The 25448-nt window shown below is 54.8% G+C and overlaps 11 protein-coding genes across 11 annotated transcripts; 5 read left to right on the top strand and 6 right to left on the bottom strand.

The window, feature by feature from the left end:
• Position 1: 1 nt before the first annotated feature.
• On the bottom strand, positions 2–1075 carry MRET_2353 (cell cycle arrest protein BUB3; the record flags this gene model as incomplete). The annotated part of the gene is made up of 1 exon (XM_027628980.1): positions 2–1075. The coding sequence occupies one exon, from the start codon at positions 1073–1075 to the stop codon at positions 2–4; it is 1074 nt and encodes a 357-aa protein (XP_027484616.1).
• Positions 1076–1196: 121 nt separating this feature from the next.
• On the top strand, positions 1197–2807 carry MRET_2352 (GMP synthase (glutamine-hydrolyzing); the record flags this gene model as incomplete). Its single annotated transcript, XM_027628979.1, has 1 exon — positions 1197–2807. One exon carries the CDS (start codon positions 1197–1199, stop codon positions 2805–2807), a length of 1611 nt encoding a protein of 536 aa, XP_027484617.1.
• A 12-nt stretch (positions 2808–2819) lies between these two features.
• Positions 2820–4544, bottom strand: MRET_2351 (cell division cycle 20-like protein 1, cofactor of APC complex; the record flags this gene model as incomplete). Its single annotated transcript, XM_027628978.1, has 2 exons — positions 2820–4327; positions 4355–4544. 2 exons carry the CDS (start codon positions 4542–4544, stop codon positions 2820–2822), a joined length of 1698 nt encoding a protein of 565 aa, XP_027484600.1.
• Positions 4545–5504: 960 nt separating this feature from the next.
• Positions 5505–5957, top strand: MRET_2350 (histone H3; the record flags this gene model as incomplete). The annotated part of the gene is made up of 2 exons (XM_027628977.1): positions 5505–5610; positions 5653–5957. 2 exons carry the CDS (start codon positions 5505–5507, stop codon positions 5955–5957), a joined length of 411 nt encoding a protein of 136 aa, XP_027484601.1.
• A 268-nt stretch (positions 5958–6225) lies between these two features.
• On the bottom strand, positions 6226–7624 carry MRET_2349 (mitochondrial NADH kinase; the record flags this gene model as incomplete). The annotated part of the gene is made up of 3 exons (XM_027628976.1): positions 6226–7348; positions 7378–7443; positions 7473–7624. 3 exons carry the CDS (start codon positions 7622–7624, stop codon positions 6226–6228), a joined length of 1341 nt encoding a protein of 446 aa, XP_027484685.1.
• A 121-nt stretch (positions 7625–7745) lies between these two features.
• MRET_2348 (uncharacterized protein) lies at positions 7746–8909 on the top strand (the record flags this gene model as incomplete). Its single annotated transcript, XM_027628975.1, has 1 exon — positions 7746–8909. One exon carries the CDS (start codon positions 7746–7748, stop codon positions 8907–8909), a length of 1164 nt encoding a protein of 387 aa, XP_027484684.1.
• Positions 8910–9011: 102 nt separating this feature from the next.
• Positions 9012–9357, bottom strand: MRET_2347 (ubiquinol-cytochrome c reductase subunit 8; the record flags this gene model as incomplete). Its single annotated transcript, XM_027628974.1, has 2 exons — positions 9012–9266; positions 9307–9357. The coding sequence occupies 2 exons, from the start codon at positions 9355–9357 to the stop codon at positions 9012–9014; spliced, it is 306 nt and encodes a 101-aa protein (XP_027484683.1).
• Positions 9358–9609: 252 nt separating this feature from the next.
• On the top strand, positions 9610–10739 carry MRET_2346 (THO complex subunit 4; the record flags this gene model as incomplete). Its single annotated transcript, XM_027628973.1, has 4 exons — positions 9610–9612; positions 10016–10448; positions 10481–10651; positions 10678–10739. 4 exons carry the CDS (start codon positions 9610–9612, stop codon positions 10737–10739), a joined length of 669 nt encoding a protein of 222 aa, XP_027484682.1.
• Positions 10740–10750: 11 nt separating this feature from the next.
• On the top strand, positions 10751–17557 carry MRET_2345 (WD repeat and FYVE domain protein 3; the record flags this gene model as incomplete). The annotated part of the gene is made up of 1 exon (XM_027628972.1): positions 10751–17557. One exon carries the CDS (start codon positions 10751–10753, stop codon positions 17555–17557), a length of 6807 nt encoding a protein of 2268 aa, XP_027484239.1.
• A 21-nt stretch (positions 17558–17578) lies between these two features.
• On the bottom strand, positions 17579–18607 carry MRET_2344 (cytosolic Fe-S cluster assembly factor NBP35; the record flags this gene model as incomplete). The annotated part of the gene is made up of 1 exon (XM_027628971.1): positions 17579–18607. One exon carries the CDS (start codon positions 18605–18607, stop codon positions 17579–17581), a length of 1029 nt encoding a protein of 342 aa, XP_027484681.1.
• Positions 18608–18667: 60 nt separating this feature from the next.
• On the bottom strand, positions 18668–25258 carry MRET_2343 (DNA polymerase epsilon subunit 1; the record flags this gene model as incomplete). The annotated part of the gene is made up of 1 exon (XM_027628970.1): positions 18668–25258. The coding sequence occupies one exon, from the start codon at positions 25256–25258 to the stop codon at positions 18668–18670; it is 6591 nt and encodes a 2196-aa protein (XP_027484680.1).
• Between the last annotated feature and the right edge of the window lie 190 nt (positions 25259–25448).

The following is a 25448-nucleotide window of genomic DNA, read 5'->3' as shown; positions in this document are numbered from 1 at the left end:
CCTACTTGTCGGACTTGCTCTTAGGCTTGGCCTCGTCGACCACATACTTGACGTGCAGGAGCACGTCGTGGGCTTCCGAGCCGGCCGTCTCTAGGTTTTCTGCGCCGCTGGCTATCACTAGGACACTGCCGTCCGCGCTAAAGGCCGCTGTGCTGACAGGCGAAGGCAGCACATACTGCCGGATACGCTTCTTGGCCTTTGGATCCCACAGCGCGCAGTGTGCGTCGCCACCGCACGTAGCAAACGTACCGTAGATAGGATGAAAAGCGATGGCATGAATAGGGTATACAACATCGATACCATCCACCTCCTTGCGATGGCACTTGAACGCGTACTTGTTGGCCTGCACCTGCGCGTCCATACGGAAAAACTCCACCGCGACACGACCCTCGACAGACGATGTGACGTATCCTTCGCCGTCAGGCATGCATCGCACATCTCGTAGCATGAACTTCAGACTGCTCTCGCGGCGCTGCTCCGGCTCCCATAACGCATCTTGGCCATTGACAGCCTCACGCAGCTGATGCGTCTTGAAAATAAACACGGATCGCTCCGACATCGCCACCACCAGACGCGGTGGCGCAGATGGCGTGCGAGGCGATACGTCCATCGCAAATACCTTGCCAGGGAGCGCGAGGGTATGGCACAGTGACGCATCCGCACCGCGAATAGGATCCCAAACCTTCAAAGTCGCATCCCAGGAGCCAGAGAACAAGAGCTGGGTGTGCGGATCGTAGCGAAGGCGACTGACACCTTGCTCATGCTTTCCCAGTATCACCGATTGTCCATTTTCCGTATTGAGTAGACGAACTCGACGATCGAGGCATGCACTCGCCGCAAGAGACTCGTTGATCCATGCCACGTCGAGCACGGCAGCCGGGTGCTCAAACGATTGCAGCATACGAACGCCATCAGCGCCGGCAGCACCGTCGCTCACATCGTACACACGCACAAACTTATCCCAGCTTCCCACGAGAAGATGACGGCTTCTGCGTGTCGATGATGCATCAGGGTAAAAGGCGAGGGACGAGACCGGCTCGCCTATACCCGCCACGCGAAACTCGGGAAAGGCCATCGCACAACAACAACCACCTCACGACAGGCGCGCGGCAGGAGGTGCCTGGGTGTTGCTTACCTAAGCGCCAGCGCCGGCTGCAAAAAAAAACCGCGCGAGTGCCTTGGATGGGCCCTTGACCATGAGCCAGGAGATCCACAGCCAGTACGACTCGATCTTGATTCTTGACTTTGGCTCGCAGTACTCGCATATTATTACGCGCCGATGCCGCGAGCTGAATGTGTACTGCGAGATGCTGCCATGCACGCAAAAGATGGCGGATCTTGCATGGAAGCCCAAGGGTATCATTCTCTCGGGCTCGCCGTACTCGGTGTACGATGATGTGGCTCCGCGCGTGGATCCTGCTGTCTTTACGTACGGAGTCCCGGTACTGGGTATATGCTACGGGCTGCAGGAAATGGCATGGAACCACGGCGGCCACGTCGATCCGCACGACACTCGGGAGTATGGCCACGCTACGATCCAAGTGCTGCAGACGGGCAACAGCGTGTGCGACGCGTTGCTGGGTGGAATTGGATCTGACTTGACGGTGTGGATGTCGCACGGTGATCAACTGTCCAAGATGCCTGACAACTTCGAAGTCATCGCCCACACAGCCACGGCGCCCTACGCTGCCATCGCGCACAAGGAAAAGCCGTTCTATGGCATCCAGTTCCATGCTGAAGTGACGCACACCACCTGCGGTAAAGCTATTTTCGAAAACTTTGTCGACCGGATCTGTGGATGCAAGCGCAACTGGACCATGGAGACGTTTATTGACAAGGAAATCGCTCGTATCCGTGAATTGGTCGGTCCTACGAGCCGTGTGATTGGCGCCATCTCTGGTGGTGTGGACAGCAGCGTGGCTGCCAAGATCATGCATGAAGCCATCGGCGATCGCTTCCATGCCATCATGGTCGACAACGGCGTGCTGCGCATGGACGAGGCCAAGCAGGTACACGACATGCTTTCCACGCACCTGGGTGTACAGTTGACCGTCGTGGATGCCTCGGATCTGTTCCTAAGTCGCCTCAAGGACGTGGAAGACCCGGAGAAGAAGCGCAAAATCATCGGAAACACGTTTATTGAGGTGTTTGAGCGCGAAGCCGAGCGGCTCGAGAAGGAGGCCGAGGCCCAGGCGGCCACCACGGGCTCGGGCAAGTACGAGTTCCTCCTACAGGGCACGCTGTACCCGGACGTGATTGAGAGCATCAGCTTCAAGGGCCCCAGTGCCACGATCAAGACGCACCACAACGTGGGCGGCCTGCTCGAGGACATGAAGCTCAAGCTGATTGAGCCGCTGCGTGAGCTGTTCAAGGACGAGGTTCGTGAACTCGGCATGCTTATGGGCATACCCAAGCATCTCGTCATGCGCCATCCCTTCCCTGGCCCTGGCCTGGCGATCCGTATTCTCGGTCCTGTCACGCGTGAGCAGGTCAAGTTGCTGCAGCAGGTTGACCGGATCTATCTGGACGAGATCTGGAAGGCGGGCGTGTACAACGACATCAGCCAGGCATTTGCTGTGCTGCTGCCCGTGCGTGCGGTGGGTGTACAGGGTGACAAGCGGACATACGATCAGGTGATTGCCCTGCGTGCGGCATCAACGAGCGATTTTATGACTGCGACGTGGTATCCATTTGACTATGCACTGCTGTCTCGCATTTCGAATCGCATTACGAACGAGGTCCAGGGCGTAAATCGTGTCGTGCTTGATGTGTCGTCGAAGCCGCCTGCAACCATCGAGTGGCTGTAAAGATAGTATACATTAACGGAGTTTCATAAAGGAGGACTGCAGGCTTCGATCGTCCATGCGGTCTTGTTGCTCTCGCGCAGGTGTGTTCAGGTCCCAGAACCGCAGCGTCTCATCACCCGCACCCGTCACGATCGACTTGCCGGATGGGCTCATGGCCAAGTACAACACACGCATCGTGTGGCCTGTCAGTGTTGCGACCTGAGACAACGATGGGTATCGCCACAGCTGGATCTGGTTGTGCATGTTCGAACTCGAGTAGCCATGGGTGCTGATAATCTCATTCGACGTTTTGTTCCACGCAAGATTGCACACCTGGCTGCCCGTGTCGATCACCGAAAGTGGCTTACCAGTCTGTGTGTTCCAAAAGCGGATCTTCATATCAGCTGTACCTCCGCCGGATGCCAGCAGACCCTGCTGATGAGGACTCCATGCAATCGCTTTCACGGCAGCCGTGTGCTCGTTGAAGCGATGCAGCGGCGTATCTGACAGCCCATGCCAAATCAACAGCTTATTGTCGTTGCCCCCCGAGGCCAGTTGGTCACATGCTGCATTCCACTTAAGGCCACACACCTCCTGTCGGTGCGCCTGCAGTGTCTTGATATGGTGCTCGGGGACACGCACGTCACGGTGATATATGTTCCGATCACGCGATCCCGTCGTCAGGATATGATGGTTCCATGCAATCGCACCCACCCGAGCCGTGTGTCCCAGCATGGTCCGTAACAGCTTTTCTCTCTCGACATCCCAGATCTGAACAAGACCCGACTGCGTACCAACCGCTAGGTACTGGCCCTGCTCGGACCAGTTGAGACCCGTAATACTGTCCTGCGTGCCTTGCAGGTCACACAGCTTCGTCACGCCTGAGGTCTTGGCAGACCACAGGTACACACATTTGTTCAGACCCACAGCCAATACATCTTGCTGCGACCAGTCCACCAGGTTGAGGTAAAAATCATCGGCGAGCTCCGGCGCATCCAGCACCTTGTACGGCACTTTGCTAATGACGCGCGAAGATACACGCGCATTCATCAACAGGCGTTGACTCTCAGGCTTCACCGGCGATGTACTGTAGGCCGTATGGATCGGGGAGTCAATTTGCTCAAACGGCGACAGTACGCCACCTGTGGGCGTACTCGCCGGCGATACACTAGGAGATACAAAGGACGAGCTACGCGCGACTGATCCGTACAAATCTGCCACGTCATTATCCAATGTCGCTGCGTCTCGTATGCGGCTTGAGGACGGATTCATCATCATGGTACGCCGACTCACTGGCGTCGTTGAAGACGACGCAGGATTTCGAAAACTCAGCAAGTTCTTTTTGGATGTAGACGTGGGCATAGAGTCGGCACGATACGTACGCACAGCAGAAGGCGAGTTGGTGAGTGGAGTCGTACTGCCTGTTCGTGTCGGTGAAAGGGCACCCCAATTACCATGCGAAGATGGCGACGAGGTCACGGGCCGGTCCGTACCGAATAATTCAGAACTGAGAAGCATGGAATAGGTTTCGTTCGCTTCTTCTGTACATGTGAGTGATGACAACATACCCATTTGTGCATCAACATCGGGCATTTTTTTTCGCTTGTGCCGACCTCCGGGCGTCCAGATCTCTTCTGGCAATAGCTGAAACGCCGCTTGCAAATCAGTTCCATCACGACTCGGGATAAACCGGTCACCATAAGTGCTTGTGTATGCCTTGGTCCTGTCTTTTCGAGGCGTCCTGGGTAGGTCTGCCATATTGTTATGACGTCTGGTTGGGTGCGTTGTTTGCTCGCCTGTGCTTTCAGACGCAGGTCGCTCACAATGAAAATTCTAAATGAAAAAGTTTTCGTGCGGTTTGTGCCATGCACTGTGCACTCAACGAGTGCAATGACGCTCGCTGTACAAACAAGAACGACTCCAAGTTCCCCAGAACAGCTGTCATGGCGTCGTTGGCAGACGGGGGATCATCATCACGTGACCCATGCGCCACTACCGCCCATGTTGGGCTCCGGGTGAACATGAAGCATGTTCATGCATGCGTAAACAATGAAAAAAAATTGCGGTGAGTATCACCGTGCTTACAAATTTTCAGTTTTGCAATGATCGTGCATACAACAGGCCATGCATACCTTCTTCTATGAAAGACCCATTGTCCCTGGGAATCAATACAAATTTATGACATATCACAGAGGCGCATGGTTATGTCCTTGAGGACAGTGGTAGATATGAAATTCTTCGGAAACTCGCCGTTCTACGTACATGGTACAGAGAATTACGTGCTAATATAATGTGCTTCGAAGCTAGCAACTTGCTTCTCTTAGCGTGATAGTGAGAAAAGAGATGTTCTACAGGATCTCCTTGAACAAAGCCAGGTCACAATGGATCGACAAGTGCGTGAAACAAAAAAAAAATTGAGACGCGTCAATAATGGAACGCGTCGGGACCACATGGGCGTCCCTCCGTAAAGAGAATCTGATTTTTGACCTGCTTATCCTGAACCAAATAGACGAAGTTGACTATGGTACAACGACACTATATCATTGGTTACGAAGCATATCCCAGGTGGGACGGGACGTGATACGCGACCGAGTTTGAGCGAAAAAAAGACGCGGTACTATCGTGATATTTCGTACCCTGGTTGGGTTATGTAATACCACAGAGGCGTTGGTTTTGTGCGAGTGGCGGTGGGCTGCGTCGTTACGACCTACTACCACTATGGCGCGTACTAAGCAAACAGCCCGCAAGTCAACCGGTGGCAAGGCCCCTCGTAAGCAACTCGCCACCAAGGCAGCTCGCAAGTCGGCACCCGTGGCTGGTGGTGGTATGTATTATGACGTGCATGTCTTGTGCTAACCCAATACAGTAAAGAAGCCTCACCGTTACAAGCCTGGTACGGTGGCTCTCCGTGAAATTCGTCGCTACCAGAAGAGCACGGAGCTTCTGATCCGCAAGCTTCCTTTCCAGCGTCTCGTTCGTGAGATTGCTCAGGACTTCAAGACCGACCTTCGCTTCCAGTCGTCGGCCATCGGTGCTCTGCAGGAGGCCAGCGAGGCTTACCTCGTGTCGCTCTTCGAAGACACCAACCTGGCTGCTATCCACGCCAAGCGTGTGACAATCCAGCCCAAGGACATTGCTCTGGCGCGTCGTCTTCGCGGTGAGCGCTCGTAAATGTTTTGTTACTATGCTTCATGCAAGCTCCCTTTTGTGGCGCTGATGTGTTTTTACTCGTTGCTGTGGCGTGCCCATGGCCATGTTGTTCTATAGGCAAAACATCACTGTAATCCTACTAAGGTTCTATTTACCTCGTCCTCAGCTCACAATTCGCACTGATGCGACACCTGTGTAGGATGATGACTGGAGAGTTTGCTTGTTTGGATAGGGTATATATGATGGTGAGCCGCGATGCGGGCCAGTTGATCCGCGGTGTACAAAGGGATCACTCGGATGTTTGTTTTTTTTTGGGTTTCGCAGGTGAAGCGCGTATATTTCCCCGATATGCCGCCTCGACCTGTCGTTCATCCGATATTGATTTGTCACGCGGCGTAAAAGATGTGTTGAAACGTAGCAGCACGTTGATGTCGTGAACCCAACTGTCATAAATGACGGAACGATCATCATCGGTATGAGTATATGACGAGCCACTTCGACGCGCCACATTTCGTTCAGGTGAAAATGAGACACAAGGAATGGGAAAGGGCGACATTTGCACACAGGCAGATTGTCTCGACTTGAGTGTGTGAATCGTACGACCATCTACACTCACTTCTGCTTGTGAGCGAGAATCTTCCGCCACAAATATCTGTAGCTGAGCATTGTCCGGCAATAAGATTGTGCGGAAGCTCAATGATCGAGGGCAAATAGGTGTCAGCAGCATAGTCGACACGGAAGGGTGCACGATAGGTCCGCCTGATGAAAGCGAATAGGCCGTTGATCCCGTAGGTGTAGACACGATCAATCCATCTGCCACTGTGCGAGTCAAATGCTCACCATCCACGAACGCATCCATCGTGGTCATATGGGGATCACTGCCGCGATGAAGCACCATCTCATTCATAAAATGCAATTCGCGGCATGAATTCTCGCCCGGAAGCCACAAACATTGTTCCGGCCTGCTATCCCAGAGCCCCATGCACAAGCGTTTTCTTAGGGCGAGTGAGAAGCGCGAGTGAAATACATCGTTGACAGCCTCCGGGAAAGCACGAACATCGTACGGGAGTAGAAATCCCAAAGTGCCCATAGAAAAGCTCAAAACCGGAGGCACAGCGTGCTGATCAAACAAACTCGACACATGCAAAATGGAACCATCACCACCTAGGGCAATGACGAAATCCGTCTTTTCTGCCAATAGTGCTTTTTCCTCGACACGAAACGAGATCAAGTCCTGAAAGTCAGGTGCGAGTTCGTGGGCTGTCGATTCCTCAACAATAATGTTGATATCATCGTATGTCTTCCGTAAATACTGAATAGCGTCCTTGAATGCGTTTGTGACGCGCGTGTCACTGTGCTTCTTGACAAAGAGCACATTTCGTGGCATGTGCGACCACCGAAATTCTTGCATACTGCCGGCGTAAGGTGTTCATGCACATACCTAAAATGCGAATCTATCGGCGCGACAATAGCATTTTGGTTCATGCTGTGTTTTTGTTCGACATCGCTTTCTCGTTAGAACTGTGTGATACAAACCCTAGACGCCTTTGAAAATACGTGCCGACTTTGGGTGGTAGAGATGCCAGCGATCCAGCTCTTGTCGCATATGTGCGTATCCATGCAGGAGCATGACATTTCAACCTTGTCCAGCATGTGAAGGACCTGCATCCCATCCACTGACCTGTCATGGAAAACAACCCAACGACGTGGGGTACCAGAATGCCAGATGCACAATTGGCCCAATGTGCCAATCAAAAAAAATTGGCAAAATTTCCCTATCAACCCCTGTGTTTCTTTCAGGCAAGAGCCATGCCATGGCCCGTGTTGCCATGGTGGCCCAAAGCTTGGAACCCTTTCTCGCGCTGGACCTGGGCAAATAGCTATGACTATGAGACCCTTCTAGATTCTTTAGAAAAAGAGATCCAGTCGACCGAGTCTACGCTGACCGATATTCGAGCACGCAAGCGTCGTGCGATTCACAATGTACTGCAAATTATGATCACCCTTTGGATCATATCATTAATTGTGTTGTGGGTCTTTTCGTCATTTTTCTGGGGACGAGAATGGGCGGCGTCGAGATCATTGGTTGTTGTGCTTTTGTTGCTGGGCACTCCCCTGTTCATTGCGATTCTGCATCGAGTCGTGTCCATCTGGTTCCGTCGCCTCGAACGAGCACAAGAGTCGCATCTTGGCTTACTTCGGAAACAGAAGCGGGAAAAAATCAATGAGATTAAGAAGGCAACAGACTTTGATCATCTACGCAGCCTTCTGGATCGGTACGATGACGAGAAGAAGCGTGATCTAAAGTCGACTTCTACTGACGTAAAAGGCACCAACGTAAAGAAGCGCGCCTCTATGTTTTCTCTCAGGAGAAAGCCATCTAAAGACAAATCGGCAATGAGCCAAGGTACTGCAGAATCGCGCGCCGAACAGCCAAAAGCGACGGAAGCGCTTGCGCCGCCTATAACGGGTCTGCCTGTGTTGGGCGTTCCGAGCGCCCAAGCCCATCTTGAAAACCCATCACTACGCAATGAGCCATCTACACAGCAGTCATATCCGAGAGGCTGGATGGACAAGGTGGCGGATATGATTCTTGGCACCGATCCGTACGGAGCCACGCCTGAAGACCAACAGTACGCCCTTATTTGCAGGCACTGTTTCCACCATAATGGCCTCGTTCCAAAGAACGAGCTTCATGAAACCCAGTACATATGCCCCTATTGTTTCACTTTCAACTCACGCAGACCGTCGAGTCGGCCAGTGTCTTCACCGTTCGCTCCCGTTCGTCAAGACTCTAGCTTTTCAGACCAAGCTGAGCCTCTCCAGAGTCATGATGACACATCAGCTCCTGAGACGGTGAACGAAGAAGGGCCTGCGCTGCGGCGCAGTAGTCGTCTACGAGAGCAGCTGCTATCCCCTGACGACGAGTACGACGAGGGTGCGCACACCGACGACATGCAGCTCGATGAATAGACCGCCCAGAAAGATATTTTTGGTGAGCAAGATTCTGTGCATATGCTACAAAGGAAATAAGGATGCTGCACAACAGAATCCAGTGTCGACGGGAGAAGGTCCTTAGTGCTCCTCACCCAGAGCAAGGTGACCTTCCTTGGAGTTGACGTAGTTGTACTCCTTGTTGCCCCACGTGTAAATGAAGTAGCCGACGACAAAAGGAATGCCTGAGTATGGCAGCTGCTTAGCAGCGCGGCGGAAACCGTTGAAAAAGTATCCCTGGAACACACCGGCGAAGGGGTTCTGCTGGAACGACGACACAGCGTATGACTTAATTCCCTTCTGGGTTGGGCCACCAAAAGCGCCCCACCATCCGATCTGTCATGTTAGCTTGTGCCTTATACACTGAAATACATACCCACTTGTGGCCGGATGGCATACCACTGTGAACAATGCTGCTGGGACGCATGATGAGAGCTGAGTGTAGGTACGAAAAACGACGGCGGCGAGGCACTAGCCTTGTGCACGCTCGGGGTTTTACGGATGACCAATCGACGTGCGCCGGGCCCTCATTCTCGGCCGAACGCAATTCCCAGGGCGGGGCCCGTCCAAGGGGGCTGGTGGTACGATGGCAAAGCAGTCGCGAGCCTTCCTTTCAACGCTGCCGCTTCCTTTTTCCTAGGCAGGCATCACCAGGAACGAAGTCTGTTTCTGAACAAAAATGGTTAGCATGAAAAAGTACGGGGACCCGTGAAGCAAGTGAAGAGTGCGTTGCGACAGCAGTGCGCCTTCCAGGGGACCGGGGCAGACTGAGATCTTCGTTCAGCCTGTTCCGATGGACACGCACGCGATCGCAGAGACATTCGCCTGGTCTCGTACAAAGCGTTGCAAGTGATCCAGACGTTCAGGGTCGACAAATGAATTACGGCCGTGGCCGAATCCATCCATGCGTCGGCGATCGTCCGAGTCTTCTTCAAGATGACGAGGTACACCGGGTGCAAGCTCAGGTACATGACGGACTGGTTCTCTCTTCCCGGTTCCCACGCTCGCGGACCTGGCATTGGTGGAATGGAGTACTTACACTATGGCATTGATTTTGTGATACTTTCACTAACTTGAACGTACAGGCATCAAATCTTGACAAGTCCCTCGACGAGATCATTTCAACCAAGCGCAAGCAGACGCCCCGCCCGCGCCGCAGCTCTGGCCCGCGCCAGTCGAGTTTGTCGCGTGGTAAGGGTGCCAAGGCAGCGGCTGTCGGCAGCGCTGCAGCTGCAGCAGCGGCCGTGAGCCAAGCTAACCGCCAGCAACCGCCTCTTGTCATCCCTGGTCGTGGTCCACAGGGCCAGGGCAGCAAGGTGATTGTCAGCAACTTGCCGACGGATGTGACGGAGGCACAGGTCAAGGAGCTGTTTTCGACGACGATTGGCCCTCTGCGCCGCGTGCTGATGAGCTACCGCGCCAACGGCCAGTCGACAGGCGTGGTCACCGTCCAATTCCAGCGTGCCGAGGATGCTAGCCGCGCTTACTCACAATACAACAACCGCCTTATTGATGGCAGTACGTATTCGCTGCTCGACTTACATATGCAGAGCGTCCGCTCAAGATTGAGGTCGTGGTCGACCCGGCCCACGCCCCTGTCGTGGCACCCGAGGCGCCCAAGCCGTCCAAAAGTGCGCGGGCCAAGCGCAACGCGAAGGCCAAGCGCCGTCGCGAAGCCCGCCCCGCCAAGTCGCTGGAAGACTTGGACGCTGAGATGGAAGGTATGTGCGCGACTCGCTTACCTCAGACTACTCCAAGCAGGCGAGCTCCGAGGCCCAGCCGATGCAGGACGCGCCCAGTGCAGCGTAGGTAGTTTTCTAATGCAAGTGTGTATCTCCAACGATGGCCGTGCGCTGAGTCGGAGCAAGGTGTGGCGTGTGTCATCCATGTCGCATGGAGCGACGGACGATGGCATGCATGCGCCACTAATGCTGGCGCAGACGTCCCCATCACTAGGGGACAGTCCATGGGGTGCATGGCCCTCCGCCACCGAGCGCGAGCAAGAGCGGCGCGAACGGGCAGGTGCGCGGCTACGCTCGCTCGTCGAATCGGTGCACGCATGCCCCTCGAACGATGCTGACACCATGCTGGCCGTCGCACATGAAGTGCACAAGCTGTTGTGGGAGAACGGGAGTCATCAAGCGCGGGTGTACGAAGGATTTGGCGACTGCGGGGGCTTTCTTGCGATCGGCAAACTAATCGCGGCCGTCCAGCGTGGACGCGAAGAGCCCAGCGCATCGCGCGGCACAGAGCTGCTCCTTCTTACTCTCGCCATCTTGACCGACGCCATATCGCACAGCCCATCGAATCTGCTGGCGTTTGAGCACAGCCTTGGATGGGACGCTCTCGTGCTCTCCCTCAACGCGGCCGTCTCCATGCCCGATCGCGTCGTCGCTCTGCTCTTTGGCATGAGCATTGGCCACGTCGCCGAGGGTGTCCACCAATTCCGCGCGGTCTCGCACGCCACAGGCTCTGTCCCGCCGTGGCATCGATCGGTGATCCATCCACAAGCTCTGTTTCGAGCCGTGTGCCTGGCTGAGGATGCGTGTGCACCGCCGGTGGCACGTACCGCCTATGTGCTTCTGCACGACCTGCTGTGTGATAATGTCCGGAATGCAGTCGTGCTCTCCCGCACGCCTCTCTTATCACGCGTCCTCCGCACCTGGCTCCGAGGATCTGCCGACGAACAACGCGTCCTGCGCCTCTTACTTCTCGACGGCATGAAAAGCGCCGCAGATGTGCGCACCGTATTTCAGCACCTTCTTGAGGCACCATCACTTCACAAGGAATGTGCGCGCCTCGAGTTACTGCACCACGTTGCCGTATCTGTGCATCGCCCCGCTGCCCTCGTGCTCCCTGCACACGATACCCATCCAGCGACTGTGCATATCTCCGCGCTGCATCGCCCCTTTCCACCAGACGCGTCGTCGGGATTCACGCTGGCCCTCGCGGTGGAACTGCATCATATGGCGTCCCAAGGCACACTGGACCTCGTGCATGTGGGCCCCGAGGGCACAGCCATGCGTCTCTCCCTCCAACTAGAAGATCGCTCGCTGGTCTACTCACCAGGCCACGCCACATCATATGCACTGCCACGCACACAGCTCGCCACGCACACGCCACAGCACATTGTGCTCACACACGCCAGGTCAGCGCCGCATGTGGCATCGACCGTGCACGTCTACGTGAACGGCCAACGAGCGTGCACCTTACAAGCACCGTGGCCGGGTGCATTGCCTCACCCAGCGCCTGTTTCGCTGGGCAGCACGTCACCAGGCTCGGTGTGGTCGCTCTCATCGGCCTTTTTGCATGACCAGGTGGTGCCGTCCAGCATCCCGCAGCTCTTGTATGAGCTCATGCCCGTGTACACAGGTCACTTGCAGGGACCCCTCGCGCGGTTTCTAACGTATCCGAGCATGGCCCATCTACAAGCGCGTCTGGATGCGCTGGGCGATGCGTCCTCGCCGCCCAGCCAGGCCTATGCTTCACTCCATGCAGCCATGTACACGGCCGCCGCGCATGTCTTCCCCGCCTTTGGATTCTACTTTCACTTGCAAGCCGCGCACACGGTGCGTGTGGACGGGAAAGTGCTGGTGCCCAATGAAGCGACAGAAATGTCGAGCGGCGGCCACTGTATCGTGCACGGCGTGCCGACGGTGCGTGTACCACGCGCCTTGGGCGATGCTGTATGGGGCATCGGCGGCTGTGCCGTACTGCTGGCCCTGATCGAGCGCGCGGACTCGAGCGAGGCACTCGAACACACGCTGCGTTTGTTTCTTCGCCTCGTCACGCATTCGTGGCGCCTCGCCGAGGATGCTGAAAGATCCCATGCCTATGGCGTCCTGGGCGTCCTCCTTCGCATGCATGCTCCCATGCTGACGCCGCAGATCGTGTCTCTACTTGAAAACGCCGTCGTGGTCGATGATCAGCTCGTCAACATTCCTCTGTACCGCGCGATCCTCATGGACGTGTCTCTATGGATCCGCGCACCGCTCGATGTCCAACTCGCGTATATGCACCACTTCGCGCGTGTGCTTCCGCTAGGCAGTCGCCGACTCCGTGACGTGCATCTCATTCGTCGTCTCGTACACGGGGCACGCGCCGCTCCCTTTGTCCCTGTCGACGTCATCAATCACATCGCATCGCTCGCTTTGCATCATTATTTCCGACCTCGCAACATCCAGGCGACCGTGCACTTTATCACACTCGTGCTGGGGCACACCGCTCCATCTGCTCATACCCTCGGTGCTACGGGCCCACGCACAGATGCAGACACGGCCTATCCACCCACAGCATGCTCCATGGCGCTCGTCCCGCGGTGTGCGATGCCCGATGCACGTGCGCTTAGCATGGCACGAACATGGCTCGATGTGCTCGTGCGCATAATGGCAGATGATGCGCGCCGTGCTGCCATGGTCGCCGATCTCGTGCACCCTAAATGGCTCTTGATGCTCGTTCGTCCCGGACTCGCTCGCGACGACGTGCCTCTGGTTCTAGAGTTTGTCGGCATGCTGCTCAGCACATCGCCCAGTCTCGCACAAACCTGGACGCGTCTCGGTGGCTTCCGCGTCTTAGAGCGCACACTGCCCCCGCACTGGGACGTGCCTTGCGTGCTCCCGTGGATGTGGACGCTCCTGCTCGGCCCTCACGCTCCCAAGTCGTCCTTATACCATACATTTGCTCACGCTACAGCCGTCGCGCATCCACAGGCTCTGCGTGTCATTGTGCAGTGCATGGCTCATGGCATGATGGCATGCCGCACGGCACCTGCCAAGCGGCGTGCATCGCTGCCCCACATTCCCGCACCGCCTCCGGGTCTGACCGCCCTCGAAGACTCGGTTCGCTTGCTCGTCGTTCACTCCCACAACGAGGATGTACGTGCCCTTCTCATGCTCGCTCCGACCCTCGTTGCCGTGCTTCGCGCCACGGCGCCGTGCTTTGTGGACGAGCCATGCGGTCCGCGTGTATGTGCATTGTGTGATGCCCTCGTGGATATGCTCGCGGCCTGCATCGCCGAGCTCGTGCTATCGTCGCACACCCTTACCCTTCTGCACAATTTGCATGCGGTAGCGATGCCCACCTCCGATCCACTTATCCAGTCACGGCTCTGTACGGCCGTCTACATCCCCCTACTTGCGCGCATCGACAGTCTCATTCGCACTCGCCCCGTCATGCGACATACCCTCGAGCTCGTCGCCGACATGCTCGAAATGGCCTCCAATGAATCACTGCGCTCCCTCCTGCTCCAACTGCGCATCTTCGATCTCGCACAGGTCATTGTCTATGCGCCCGCCGCCCTCGTTTCCTTCAAGACACGCATGCAAACGACGTTGGCACTCGAACGAAACGTGCTCCATTCTTTTGCCACAGATGAGCCCTCAACCACACTGTCTTTTTGCTACGAAGCACGCCTATTCTTACTCACTGACGCGTCTGATCTGGGATTCATCCAGTGCGTCGCGCACCATGCCACCAAACACCGCACTACGCACCCTCAGGCTCAGTCGTGCCTCTTGTACATGAGCGCTCATTGGCCAGATCTTGTCAAAGACCCACTCGCAGATACGCCTCCGCCCTTCGGCGCTGTGTGGGCTTCGACACTCGCTTCGCAGCAAACGTTTTTGCGCTCTTTGGCACGCGATCGCATCAAAACATGGCGCTGCGAGCCATCCTCTCTCGCCCTGTCAACCTTGCAGCTGCATGCACGGATCGGTGCATGGCATACAGCGCTTCGAGACAACGACTCGGTGCGCTCAGCCAGACAGGCTCAAGACACACGCGAAGACATCGCGTTCATGCGTCGACAATGGGCCGACATGCGAGATTCGCTTCGACTACCCTCCCCTGACGTATCGTCCATGGATTGGCACCTCGATCCCACCGAAGGCCCGTCGCGTGCGCGCATCAAGCTGTGGTCCGTTCCGCACCGCGTCATGCAGACCCATGTGTCCATGCCCGTGGCGCCCGACGTGCACATTCATGTGTCTGAGCAGGACGCCGTGCCACTGCCCGAGCATATCGACCTAGATGCCATGCCTGTGGTAGACACGCGTCCCTCTTCCGGCCATACGGCACCCAATGTCGCCTCACCATCACCCGCGCACATGGCCATCGCTCCACCGGACGACTTGAGTGACAAGATCCGCTGCATTCTGCGCACCCTTGAACCTGGTGACAGTGTGAAGGAGATTCTCAACACGTCGCGTGTCGTCGGCATTGACGTCCAGAGCAGCCTGCTTATTGCTGGTGCTCAGCATCTGTACTTGTTGGACGATTACTTCCAGCGCCCGAACGGTGAAATCGTCAATGTCTGGGAAGCTCCGCCACACGAGCGCGATGCCTTAATCGTGGCGGCCGGTGTCGCACAGGTGGCACAAAGCAGCACACCCGTGCAGATATGGCGCTGGGAACAACTCCGACTTTGTCTGGACCGTGCATGGCTGCATCGGCGAACGGCGCTGGAACTTTTCTTCCACGATGGGCAGAGTTGCTTGCTCGTTCTGCCTACACAAGCGCATATGACGTGCTTGAAAGATATGGTGCGTGCTAAGGCGCCTTCGGCCTTGTCGGACAGCGAAGCCCTCGTGGATGGCGTCCGAGAAATGACAACGGCGCCTGCGCGTCTCAAGGGCGTTATGCTCCGGCGCTCTCCGGTCGGTCGCGAGACGTTGGCCTGGCAGGAACGGCGCATGTCCAATGCCGAGTACCTCATGGCACTTAACACCGTGGCAGGGCGCACTATGAACGATCTAACACAATTCCCTGTGTTTCCGTGGATTTTGGCCGATTATACTAGCATGACGCTCGACCTGACGCATCCAGAAAGCTTCCGGCAGCTGGACAAGCCCATGGGTGCTCAGACGGAGGCACGCCATGCCGAGTTTGACGAGCGATACGAGCAATTGCTTCAAGTGCAACTAGAGCCCTTCCACTACGGCACCCATTATTCCACGGCTAATTCTGTCTGTGGCTTCCTCGTACGAGTCATGCCTTTTGCACAGATCCTGCAAAGTATGAATGGCGGCTCATTCGATCTACCTGACCGCTTGTTTGCTTCCGTCGGCCATGCCTGGACTTCGGCCAGTGAAAAATCGCGCGCTGATGTACGAGAGCTGATCCCCGAGTTCTTCTTTCTTCCTGAAATGTTCATCAATATGCACCAACTAGACTTTGGCACGACTCAAGCTGGCACACAAGTAAATCATGTCGCCCTGCCTCCATGGGCGCAAAATGACCCCTTCCTCTTTGTACAAAAGCACCGCGAAGCGCTGGAATCTGACCATGTGAGTGCACATCTGCACGAATGGATCGATCTCATCTTTGGATATAAATCACGAGGACCAGAGGCCGTGGCGGCTACGAACGTGTTCCATCCTATGTCGTATGCTGATAGTGTCGATCTTGAAGGCATTGACTCGGCACTTGAGCGCCAGGCTGCTGCACAAGTCGTGCACAACTTTGGACAAACACCCGCCCAGCTTTTTTCTCGTCCGCATCCGCCACGGCCACCGCGGGCACAGCCAGAGCCATGGCAGGCCACAGACCTGCTATTATACCCATCATATCTGCTTCAAAGCGTATTGCCCATGACAGTAGCACCTGGCCCCGTCGCCCATATGATCGGCCTACCAGAATCGCTTTGTGCCTCGACGCGCGATAAAATCCACTTGCTTGATGCCAATCTTTCTCTCTCCTTTGGGTACGTCGATAATTCTGTGCGATTTTTGGATCATGAAGACGATCTTGTCGCTATGCTGGAGCACGCATCAGTCGGGCGGATCTCTTGCATGGTCATTTTGCGAGATGTGGTCGTTCTCGGATCTGATGATGGCATGACGCAATTATATGCACTACACTTACCCAATCCCCACCTTGAAACTCGTGCAGCCTTACCGGGTCATACTGCCGGCGTATTGTGCTGTGCGGCCTCGTCGACATGGAGTATTGCGGTCACAGGCAGCGCTGACCATTCGGTTATCGTATGGGACTTGAACCGGTGCCGCTTTGTTCGACAGCTCAAGGAACCAGACCAACCTATCCAGCTTGTGGCCATTGATGATCAGCGTGGATGGATTGCCGCCGCGGCTGGCTCTGAAGTATGGGTGTGGTCGATCAACGGTTTCTTACTGGTGCATCAAAGCACACGCAGTGCCACCAACGATCCACCGTCGAGCATGACATTTGTGGCCCGCGATTTTCATGTGGACAAATTGGGTGTTTTGGTGACGGGGCATCGTGACTGCATCGTGATGTGGGACATTGTATCGAATCATGCACGTGCCACACCGCCTCGATGGCGCTTGGAGAAGAATACGGTATTGTCTCTGCGCCAAAGCAGCAAAGCCACCTGCCTTTACATGCCAAACACTTCTACGCTCTGCACAGGCCATGAGGACGGAGAAGTATATGTATGGACACTACCAGGTGCAGCGACATTGCCCAAAGCTCCTCAGGAGCAATGCATCGGCCAATGTGACCACCGTTTCGGCTTCTTAGACGTAAAACGAGCCTGTCAGGGCTGCGGCGCTTTGATATGCAACAAGTGTTCCATATCGTGTGCCAACGGCCAACTGCGGCTTTGTATACCATGCACAGGTATACTTGGTTCCAGGGGTATGAGTCTTTAGAAAATGTACAGATTCACGTCGTTAATGTTTTGCCACTTGCTTTTTGATGTTGTCGATAATGGCTAAATACGCTTCACTCGCGGGACTGTCAGGATATTCTTCGACAAAGCTCTCCCCCATATCGCAGCACCTCGCAATGCGCGGATCAATCGGGACACTGCCAAGGAATGGAAGATGTAACTCTTCACAGAGGGCTTTAGCACCACCCGTGGAAGGGTAAAAGATATCAGAGCGACCATGACATGAAGGACATACGAAGCCAGCCATGTTCTCAACGATGCCAATAATAGGCACTTTCATCTTATGGCAGAATGAAATTTCTTTTCGGACATCTTGAAGCGATACTTCTTGTGGTGTCGTGATGATAACAGCACCATCAATACCAGATTCACGCAAATAGCCCACGATAGATAGGTGCTCATCCGATGTACCTGGCGGAGTATCCACAAGAAGGTAGTCAATGAGGGTCTTGTCCGTCGTAGAAGGTGCATCCATACCACCAGCCCAGTCGACATCCTTGAGGAACTGTTTAATTAGACCATTCTTTTTGGGGCCGCGCCAAATAATGGCTGCCTCAGTTGACGGCAGCAGAAATTCCACCGACATGCACGAAAGATTGTCCGTTACGAACGCAGGAGTCCATCCTGAAGATGATGCATGGACGTACTGGTTCCGAAGACCCAGGATCGTGGGGATCGATGGGCCACACACGTCAATGTCGAGTACCGCCGTCTGTGCATCTGGGTCACTGGCACAAGCCCATGCCAGCTGCGATGTGAAGGTGCTTTTTCCAACACCACCTTTGCCACTCATAATTAAGATCTTGGAGCCAATGCACTGCATGCGTTCTCGAATCACGGGCAGATCAGGGTCGGGGCCCTTGGGTGCTGTTTGGCAGTGATTCTGATTCGGGCATCCTTGACAGGCGTTCGCATGCCCAGCGGCCTCGGACTCAACACCAGGGCAGTGCTCAGGTGCATTCTCCGGAATCTGATCAGGCAGAGGGCGTGCCATGCCTATAGGAAGGGGAGCAGGTGCCACGTCTACCATTATGAACGTGTGTGGCAAAAAGATATTTAGTACAAGTACAAGAAATAGGATCCCTCCACATTACGTTGACGCCAACCACATTTGGACGGTGGCCTCGAGCAAGGGGAATGCGTGGAACTGAGCAATGGCTAGGGCATGATGCAAGCGACGGTTCGTGTCTGCCGGCGAAGTTTTGTGAACCCAAGATCCGGAGCACGAACAGTATGGTGCAAGGTTCGACGTATTGACGCGCTCACATCGACTGCACACAAGATCCTGGACAGCATGCTGAGCAACTTGTTGCTGTACAAGGGCAATGAGGCGCAGCTCAATGTCTGTGCGATCATACAATGTGTCACAGCGCGCGCAGCGCCAGTCATGTTGATCTGAACTGGCAATCAGGTCGGCATCACGGCACAGGTCCAGTGTACGGTCATCGTTGCAAAAATGGCAAATGACCCATGGCAGGCGGAATGACAGGCATGGATTCTGCCATTCTGCAACGGGCGAGAACTCGCGTACTCCAATGAGGTCAAGCAAGTTCCGCTTACATATCTGCGCTTCAAGCGCTGCATCTTTCAAGAGAGCAAGTACACGTGTCGTGGCCTTGATGAATTCCAGCGTGGGATTGGTCATGACAAGGTGTGAGCCTGGCAACTGTGGGAAGGCCCATTCGTCCTTGTTGATAGGGCCCTTTCGCTCTTCCTGTATCTCACTGACCATACGCAAAAGTCGCGGTGTCATGGCGTGGGCGACAATATATTTGGCATCCGCAGCACTAGATAGGTCTTTTTCTTCAGGGACGGCATTGGATGCAAGTTGAGTATTTTGAGAGAGAGCACGCATCACAGGACGATCGGCTTGTGCTGCGCAAGCCGCGCGCTTCGCCTGGTAGAGTTCATAAATGAATACACCCACGGCTTTTGCGAAACGATCTTGGAGCGCCTGTGGCAGAAATGCCTGTATGTTCCACGCCATTTCAATGTCCACATCGTCCGGCAAGTCTTTCTCTGGTTCATGTGCAATAATGCCGCCCATGTTTGCCATGTCCAGAAACACGAGGTACTCCCATATGTGCACAATATGGAGACTGATGTGACGGAATACATCTGGCGTTGTTACAGCGCTCATCAGATATCGACCATAAGCCACAGCACTGCCGGCCGTCGGGCGGTTCGTCAGAAGTAACATACGCGAATAGTTCGCGTACACAATCTGCACACCCAATCGACGAAGTTCAGCGAGCAACTGCAGCATAGTCTTACGCATCAGCCGATGCACAAAACGCTGGAGTGCTGGTTCGTACATGGCAGCGCGTGCTGAGCTCGCCCAGCGCCAAAAGTTGTCGGCCAAGACTGATGCACAAACAGACGAACCACGGGTCTTTTCAATATGCCATGCCTTGACCATACTCCGTACCGTCGTGAATGTCTGTGACGTCAAGACGGCATCTCCGAGGTCAGCAGACATTGGCACACGGCCCCGAGCATATTCGTCGAGCGAATGCGAAGCGGAGTCGAGTGCCATAGATGCAGCGCCTATACCCTCCATGGCGTGCACACTGGCATTTTGAAGGACACAGTTGAGGGCAAGATCAGAGACCTGGACCTCCAGGCAAACGTTGCCGTATGCACCCGGATTCGTGATTTCAAGACTCTCAAGCTCGTCTGTGCCTGCATGCGTGTCTTCTTCACGCCCACCGAGGTCCGGCCTAGGGGCTGATGTCCACCATAAAACCATGTCATTCTGCTGCAGGCGCCGTGCAAAGTCCACGTCGCTACCAAAGAGCGCAAAGTCACGCGGCAAGTTGCCTAGCGGTACATCAAGATGCGCGGCGAGCTCGATCCAGCGATGCAGCCACGCCGACGTGCGCAAGTAGCAGTTGACCATACGCCGAGCTGCATATGATTGCCATTGAAGAGCGGGCAGAGCGTCCTCGGCACGCGATGCAGGGACCATGAGCACGGGCAATTCAGCAGAGACGTGCATGTGTGCGTCATAGTAGCTCAGGGGCCGTGACGAGCAGATCGTCAGCAGCTGTGCACCGTGACGCGCGGCGCGAGCCTCGCGGAAATCGCGCGCCAAAGCACGGAACACTTGTGTCTCACTAGTGTGGACATCGACATCACAGGTGAGCGACGGCGGGTAATCAAACGCACCCTCTCCGTCACGCACACGACCGGTCTGTCGCATGGCCTCGAGACGTTCCGCGTACATACTCTCAAGAGAGGGCCATTGTTTCAAACCTGCCGAGTCGACAATGTGCACCTTAGTATGACCGTCACTCATCACAAGTACATAAGCATGCCGCTTCGTGTCAGAAGCGTGGTACAAATACATGACACGCATAGCACGACCGCCTCGAAGATACGCGGCGTGGCTTGTCGCGGGAGGTGCATGTGTGAGGTCAGCGAGCGAGAGGCCCGTGTCTAGCGCATGTGCCAGTCGCGTGCCAGGACGCAAGACGCATGAAGTGCCCAGCTGCAAAATAGCACGCACGTCGAGCGGCACGTCTTTTTCGTACACGCCATCGACATTCGGGTGGTTGAGCAGTGAGGCGAAGTGAGACTCGCGCGCCACATACTCGCTCTCCGGGATTGTGAGGCGCATCAGGTGACGAGGCGAAGCACCGCGTGGGAGCGTTCGATACACAGACTCGGCCACATACGTATCACGCAACATACCCGGCTTGGGTGGGCGGACAAAGTTGACATACACTTGTCGCGACACATGCATTCGCAGCGCATGAAGCTGGCGGTCCACAAGCACCCACATTCGAAATTCACCTGGTCGCGACGTCGGTGCCAGGTGCACAATGTCCCATGTCGCGGAAGCCATCGCCGTGTTTCGTTCGGCAAAGTGACCACCTAGGGTCGAATGGGGTCTCGGCACGCCGCGGCGCTCAGCACGACGGCGGCGCCAGCGTTCGCGCATAGCTGTGACCCATCCAGGGTAGTCTTCCTCGATTGGCGGCAGCGGCGGCAGAGGGGGCGGCATAGTGGCCTGTGGCATAGGCTTGTCTGCCGGAGGTGCTGGAGCCTTGGTCCGCGCCTGCACAGTCTTACTGGACATGAGCGTGTCTAATTTGACCTGTGCTACTTTGTCCTCTCGGGCTGCAACGCGTTTCATGAGCCAGTCAGGGTGCCTGACTCGCGGCACAGGATTCGGCACTTTTTGCATGGCCGCGGGAATTGTGATGAGCTTCTGGATGACACCGGCAAACCGCTCAATGTAATAGTTCCAGTCGAGGATACTCCGCAAGTCAAAGTCCGTGAGCGAGTTGTCTCGCAAGAAGCGACGCAGAAAGTGTGCTTTCACATCAGGGTCAGCATTGAAAATGGCCACAGGCACTGCACGATCTGTAACTGGGGCACCATGCGGCTTGGCTGACACAATAAACTTACACGCCAAGCCACGGTCTTTCACAACCTGCTGTCCCAGAATATCGGCCAGTCGTTTGGCAGTCGTGATGGCCGTCGATTTCTGCGCGCCATACTCACTCAACAGTTTGGACATGCTCTTGTTCTCGGCAATCAGATCAATCAGCTCCTCGTCATGAAGTGTTGTGCCCTTGCTGTACAACACATCAAGCCACTGATTGGCCACCTGTGCTACGGCTGCATAGCAGCTCACGAGTGAGTCACCCAGCAAAAACTTGCTGAAAATCTGCTTCTGAAAGTCTTTGATCAGTTGAAGTTCACCACGCCGCTTGACCTCAAAGCCCTTGAGTTCTGCCAGCGAACCATCTTCATCGAAGACAGCGTAACGCTTCTTTAGCAGCTTATCTTCTTCCTTACTCGATGGCAGAATCATGGCGCGGTACGGTCCATCCAACTCGAAAAAAATACTATTCTCGCTGTGCACGCGATACTCGCCCGTCCGTGCATCAACAAGGTCATGATACTGATGATTCGTAAAGCGCCGATGCACCATATAGTTCAGCATAGAGCACGGATACGACACACCAAACGGCTTACCATTCCTGCAACGAAATGTAAAGTTCTCGGGAAAGGTCCCTGGCAGCATGCACCAAATGCCATCGGTATCCAATTCCAGGGGACGACCAATGCGATCGACCAGTTCCTTCGCCATTTGGATGATAGTCGCTCCGGTCAAGCACGTAATACCCGCCATCTCCATCGAGTACCAACGAGCACCTTTGCGCATGACATAACCATAGAAAGAATTAAGAATGCACTTGTGGGCTAATTGCAACGAGTCATACAACACGATCATCTTTTTTGCTTCTAGGGTATCATTCAGTGCATGACTCTCGTTGGCCTTCTCCAAGTTTTTCTTCCACTTTTTGTGCAGACCCTTGTACTCGTAGCGACGGTCACGGAAATCGCGCACTGTGTTAATGTAAAATGGATTCTCTCGCTGGCAAATAATAGCTTCACGCACAACGGTCTTGGTATCATGAGCACGTTTGTACACTTTGCGGCTGTAGTCCGCGAGGCGCTTTTGTAGGAGGGCAGACTGCTCTGTTGCGCTCAGCTCCTGGTATGTTCGCGTCCTACCCTGAGCATCACGACCCGGGAAAGTCTCCATATCAAGCGCATGTCGAATCATGTTGATTTCATCTCGCTTCGCAGGAAAGTATTCACCACGCCATGCCCATTTCATGCGCTTGTCACAGCTCATTCCCGGTCGATTAAAGTGACACGAGGCACACATCGCCTCATCTACCACCGAGTCAGGCTGGAGTCGGTTTGATAACATAATATTGGGATACATGGCAGCCACATCCAAATGATAGATCAACGGCTTGTCTTGTCGCACAGGGTGATCACGGAGTTCTTCCAGCATGCCACAAATCTCCGCGCGAACTTCTGCGTAATTTTCAATGTCGTCCAGGGTCATATGTCCTTCCTCTGTGATACTAAATTGCAAAGCCTTGTCAAGATCATCGATGAGCGCCTGCATAGCAGATGGATCAATGCGAAAGTCAGTAGGAATGTCGCTGCGGAATACTCCTGCTTCCAATGCCTCGACATGTCCGCCCACATACGTCTCTGACTCCAGAATATGTCCCTCGTAAGAATTGTCGATGGGGTCCACATGCCTGTTCGGCATGAGAATACGACTCTTGTACGCCTGCACCATGAGCAATGTTTCACACAGCGTGCCGGTACCTTTTCGAAGTACCTCATCTGGGTTCAGGGGAATGATATTGCACAATGAGAAAATGAAAGGGTGCACGTATTTCATGTAGAGATAGTACGTGGCCACAGCATCAGACACTGAATATTGTGCTAGAGTCTGCGGCTGTTCTGACGCATAGGGCGTCATGAGCTCTGGATCCAGCTCCATGGGATCGTAGCCAAGCTTGGCTACGGTCACGGCTTTGAGGCCTTGGCTTCCCTGAGGGAGGTACGAGTCACGCTTAACCCACCGGAAACAGTCAAGATGCGCGCAGTGCCGGCTTTTGTACTCGTCATCGGAGTCCCTCGCAAAGCCAATTTCCTGTTTCATATCCAAGCCATGAATTCGAGCTCGAGTATCGACAAACATAAAATCGAAGGAGTCACCATTGTACGTCGCAATCACTGTCGGACTTGATTCGCGTACATGTGAGAAAAAACGGTGAAGTAAGGCAAGCTCATTCGGTTCGTTAAAAATAATAAACGGTCCCTCGTACTCGTCCTTCGGTGTATATTCAAAATCCTCGATATCTTCGCTAATAATCTCGCGGTTGGTAATAAGGAAACCCTGGCCATCAATCATGTAAGAAATCATCATGATGACATCAACTTCTGCGTCGGGGAACTTGAGTGGTTGCTTCGTGGTCTCTATATCAAACGCCATAACCACAGGATCCGCACGCTTCACACGCTCAGGCACTGCTCGCATAGACACCGTTCCCTCGTGAAAGCTTACATCATACCAAAGCCCAACACGAATGTCATTGTCAATGGCCACACGCAAGTAATACGGCACATCATACTCCCACAACGCCACAACGCATTGCTCTGGATTCTGACCGCCGCCACGCGTCATGTAGGACGTCTCTTCCATTTCCACGCCGACGGCCGCCTCATCATGTAGCATATTGGCATAGGCTTCGACAGCCGATACTTTTTTTTGAGCTTCCTGCGCAAGTGGCAAAAGCTCCTTACGTACTGTGAGTAGATCTTGCACATTCATAAAGCGCAGTTGCAGCACTAGACGCTGATGACCTACAAGGTGGTTTGGCAGCTTGAGGTCATCCTTGTACTTGCGCTCCACGGAGTGAAGTAAACCTTCAAACCGACGCTTAAGCCACTCTTCCACAATGGACTCTGTGCCAGAAAAGCAACCAAGCAAAAAGTATGGCTGATATGTCACAGTAACCTTGAACATAGACGCGTCATCTTGAATAAAGTAGTAGTCTACGCCGGAGCGTCCGGAGGGGTGCGCGTCGTCAGGCATGAGTGTGGGGTGCATATTCACCATCCATGCTTGTCGCGTTTCACCTTGTTCCAGACGCACAAAGCCCATCTGCTCATCAATAATGTCATGCCTTTTCACGGCCGCAAAACGTTCTTCAATTTGCGTGGTGGCAATATCAACATTCGTCGCGGTCGAAGCAGTATTTCGCGTTGGTCCGCGCTGCATTACGCCTGAGCCACGACGGCGAAATGTTCCACGTCCACGCATGGCACCAGCGCCGGATGACCGAGCGGACGGCATGTCAGGCCGATGCGTGTCTCGTTCGACTCGTACGAAGCAGTGGGAAAAAGGCTTGCCAAAGTGACGCGTCGCGTGTCACAAGAGCTTTGGTAAGCAATGCAAGTGTGTAGACTACCATTTCGTGGGACGCGCGCAACACAAGAGGTGGGCGGGCAACGAGATCATTGTGGTGGTGCAGCTGGTGTCATGC

This window comes from Malassezia restricta, chromosome III (assembly GCF_003290485.1).
Source record: "Malassezia restricta chromosome III, complete sequence".
Taxonomy (NCBI): domain Eukaryota; kingdom Fungi; phylum Basidiomycota; class Malasseziomycetes; order Malasseziales; family Malasseziaceae; genus Malassezia; species Malassezia restricta.
This window is presented reverse-complemented; position numbering and strand designations above follow the sequence as displayed.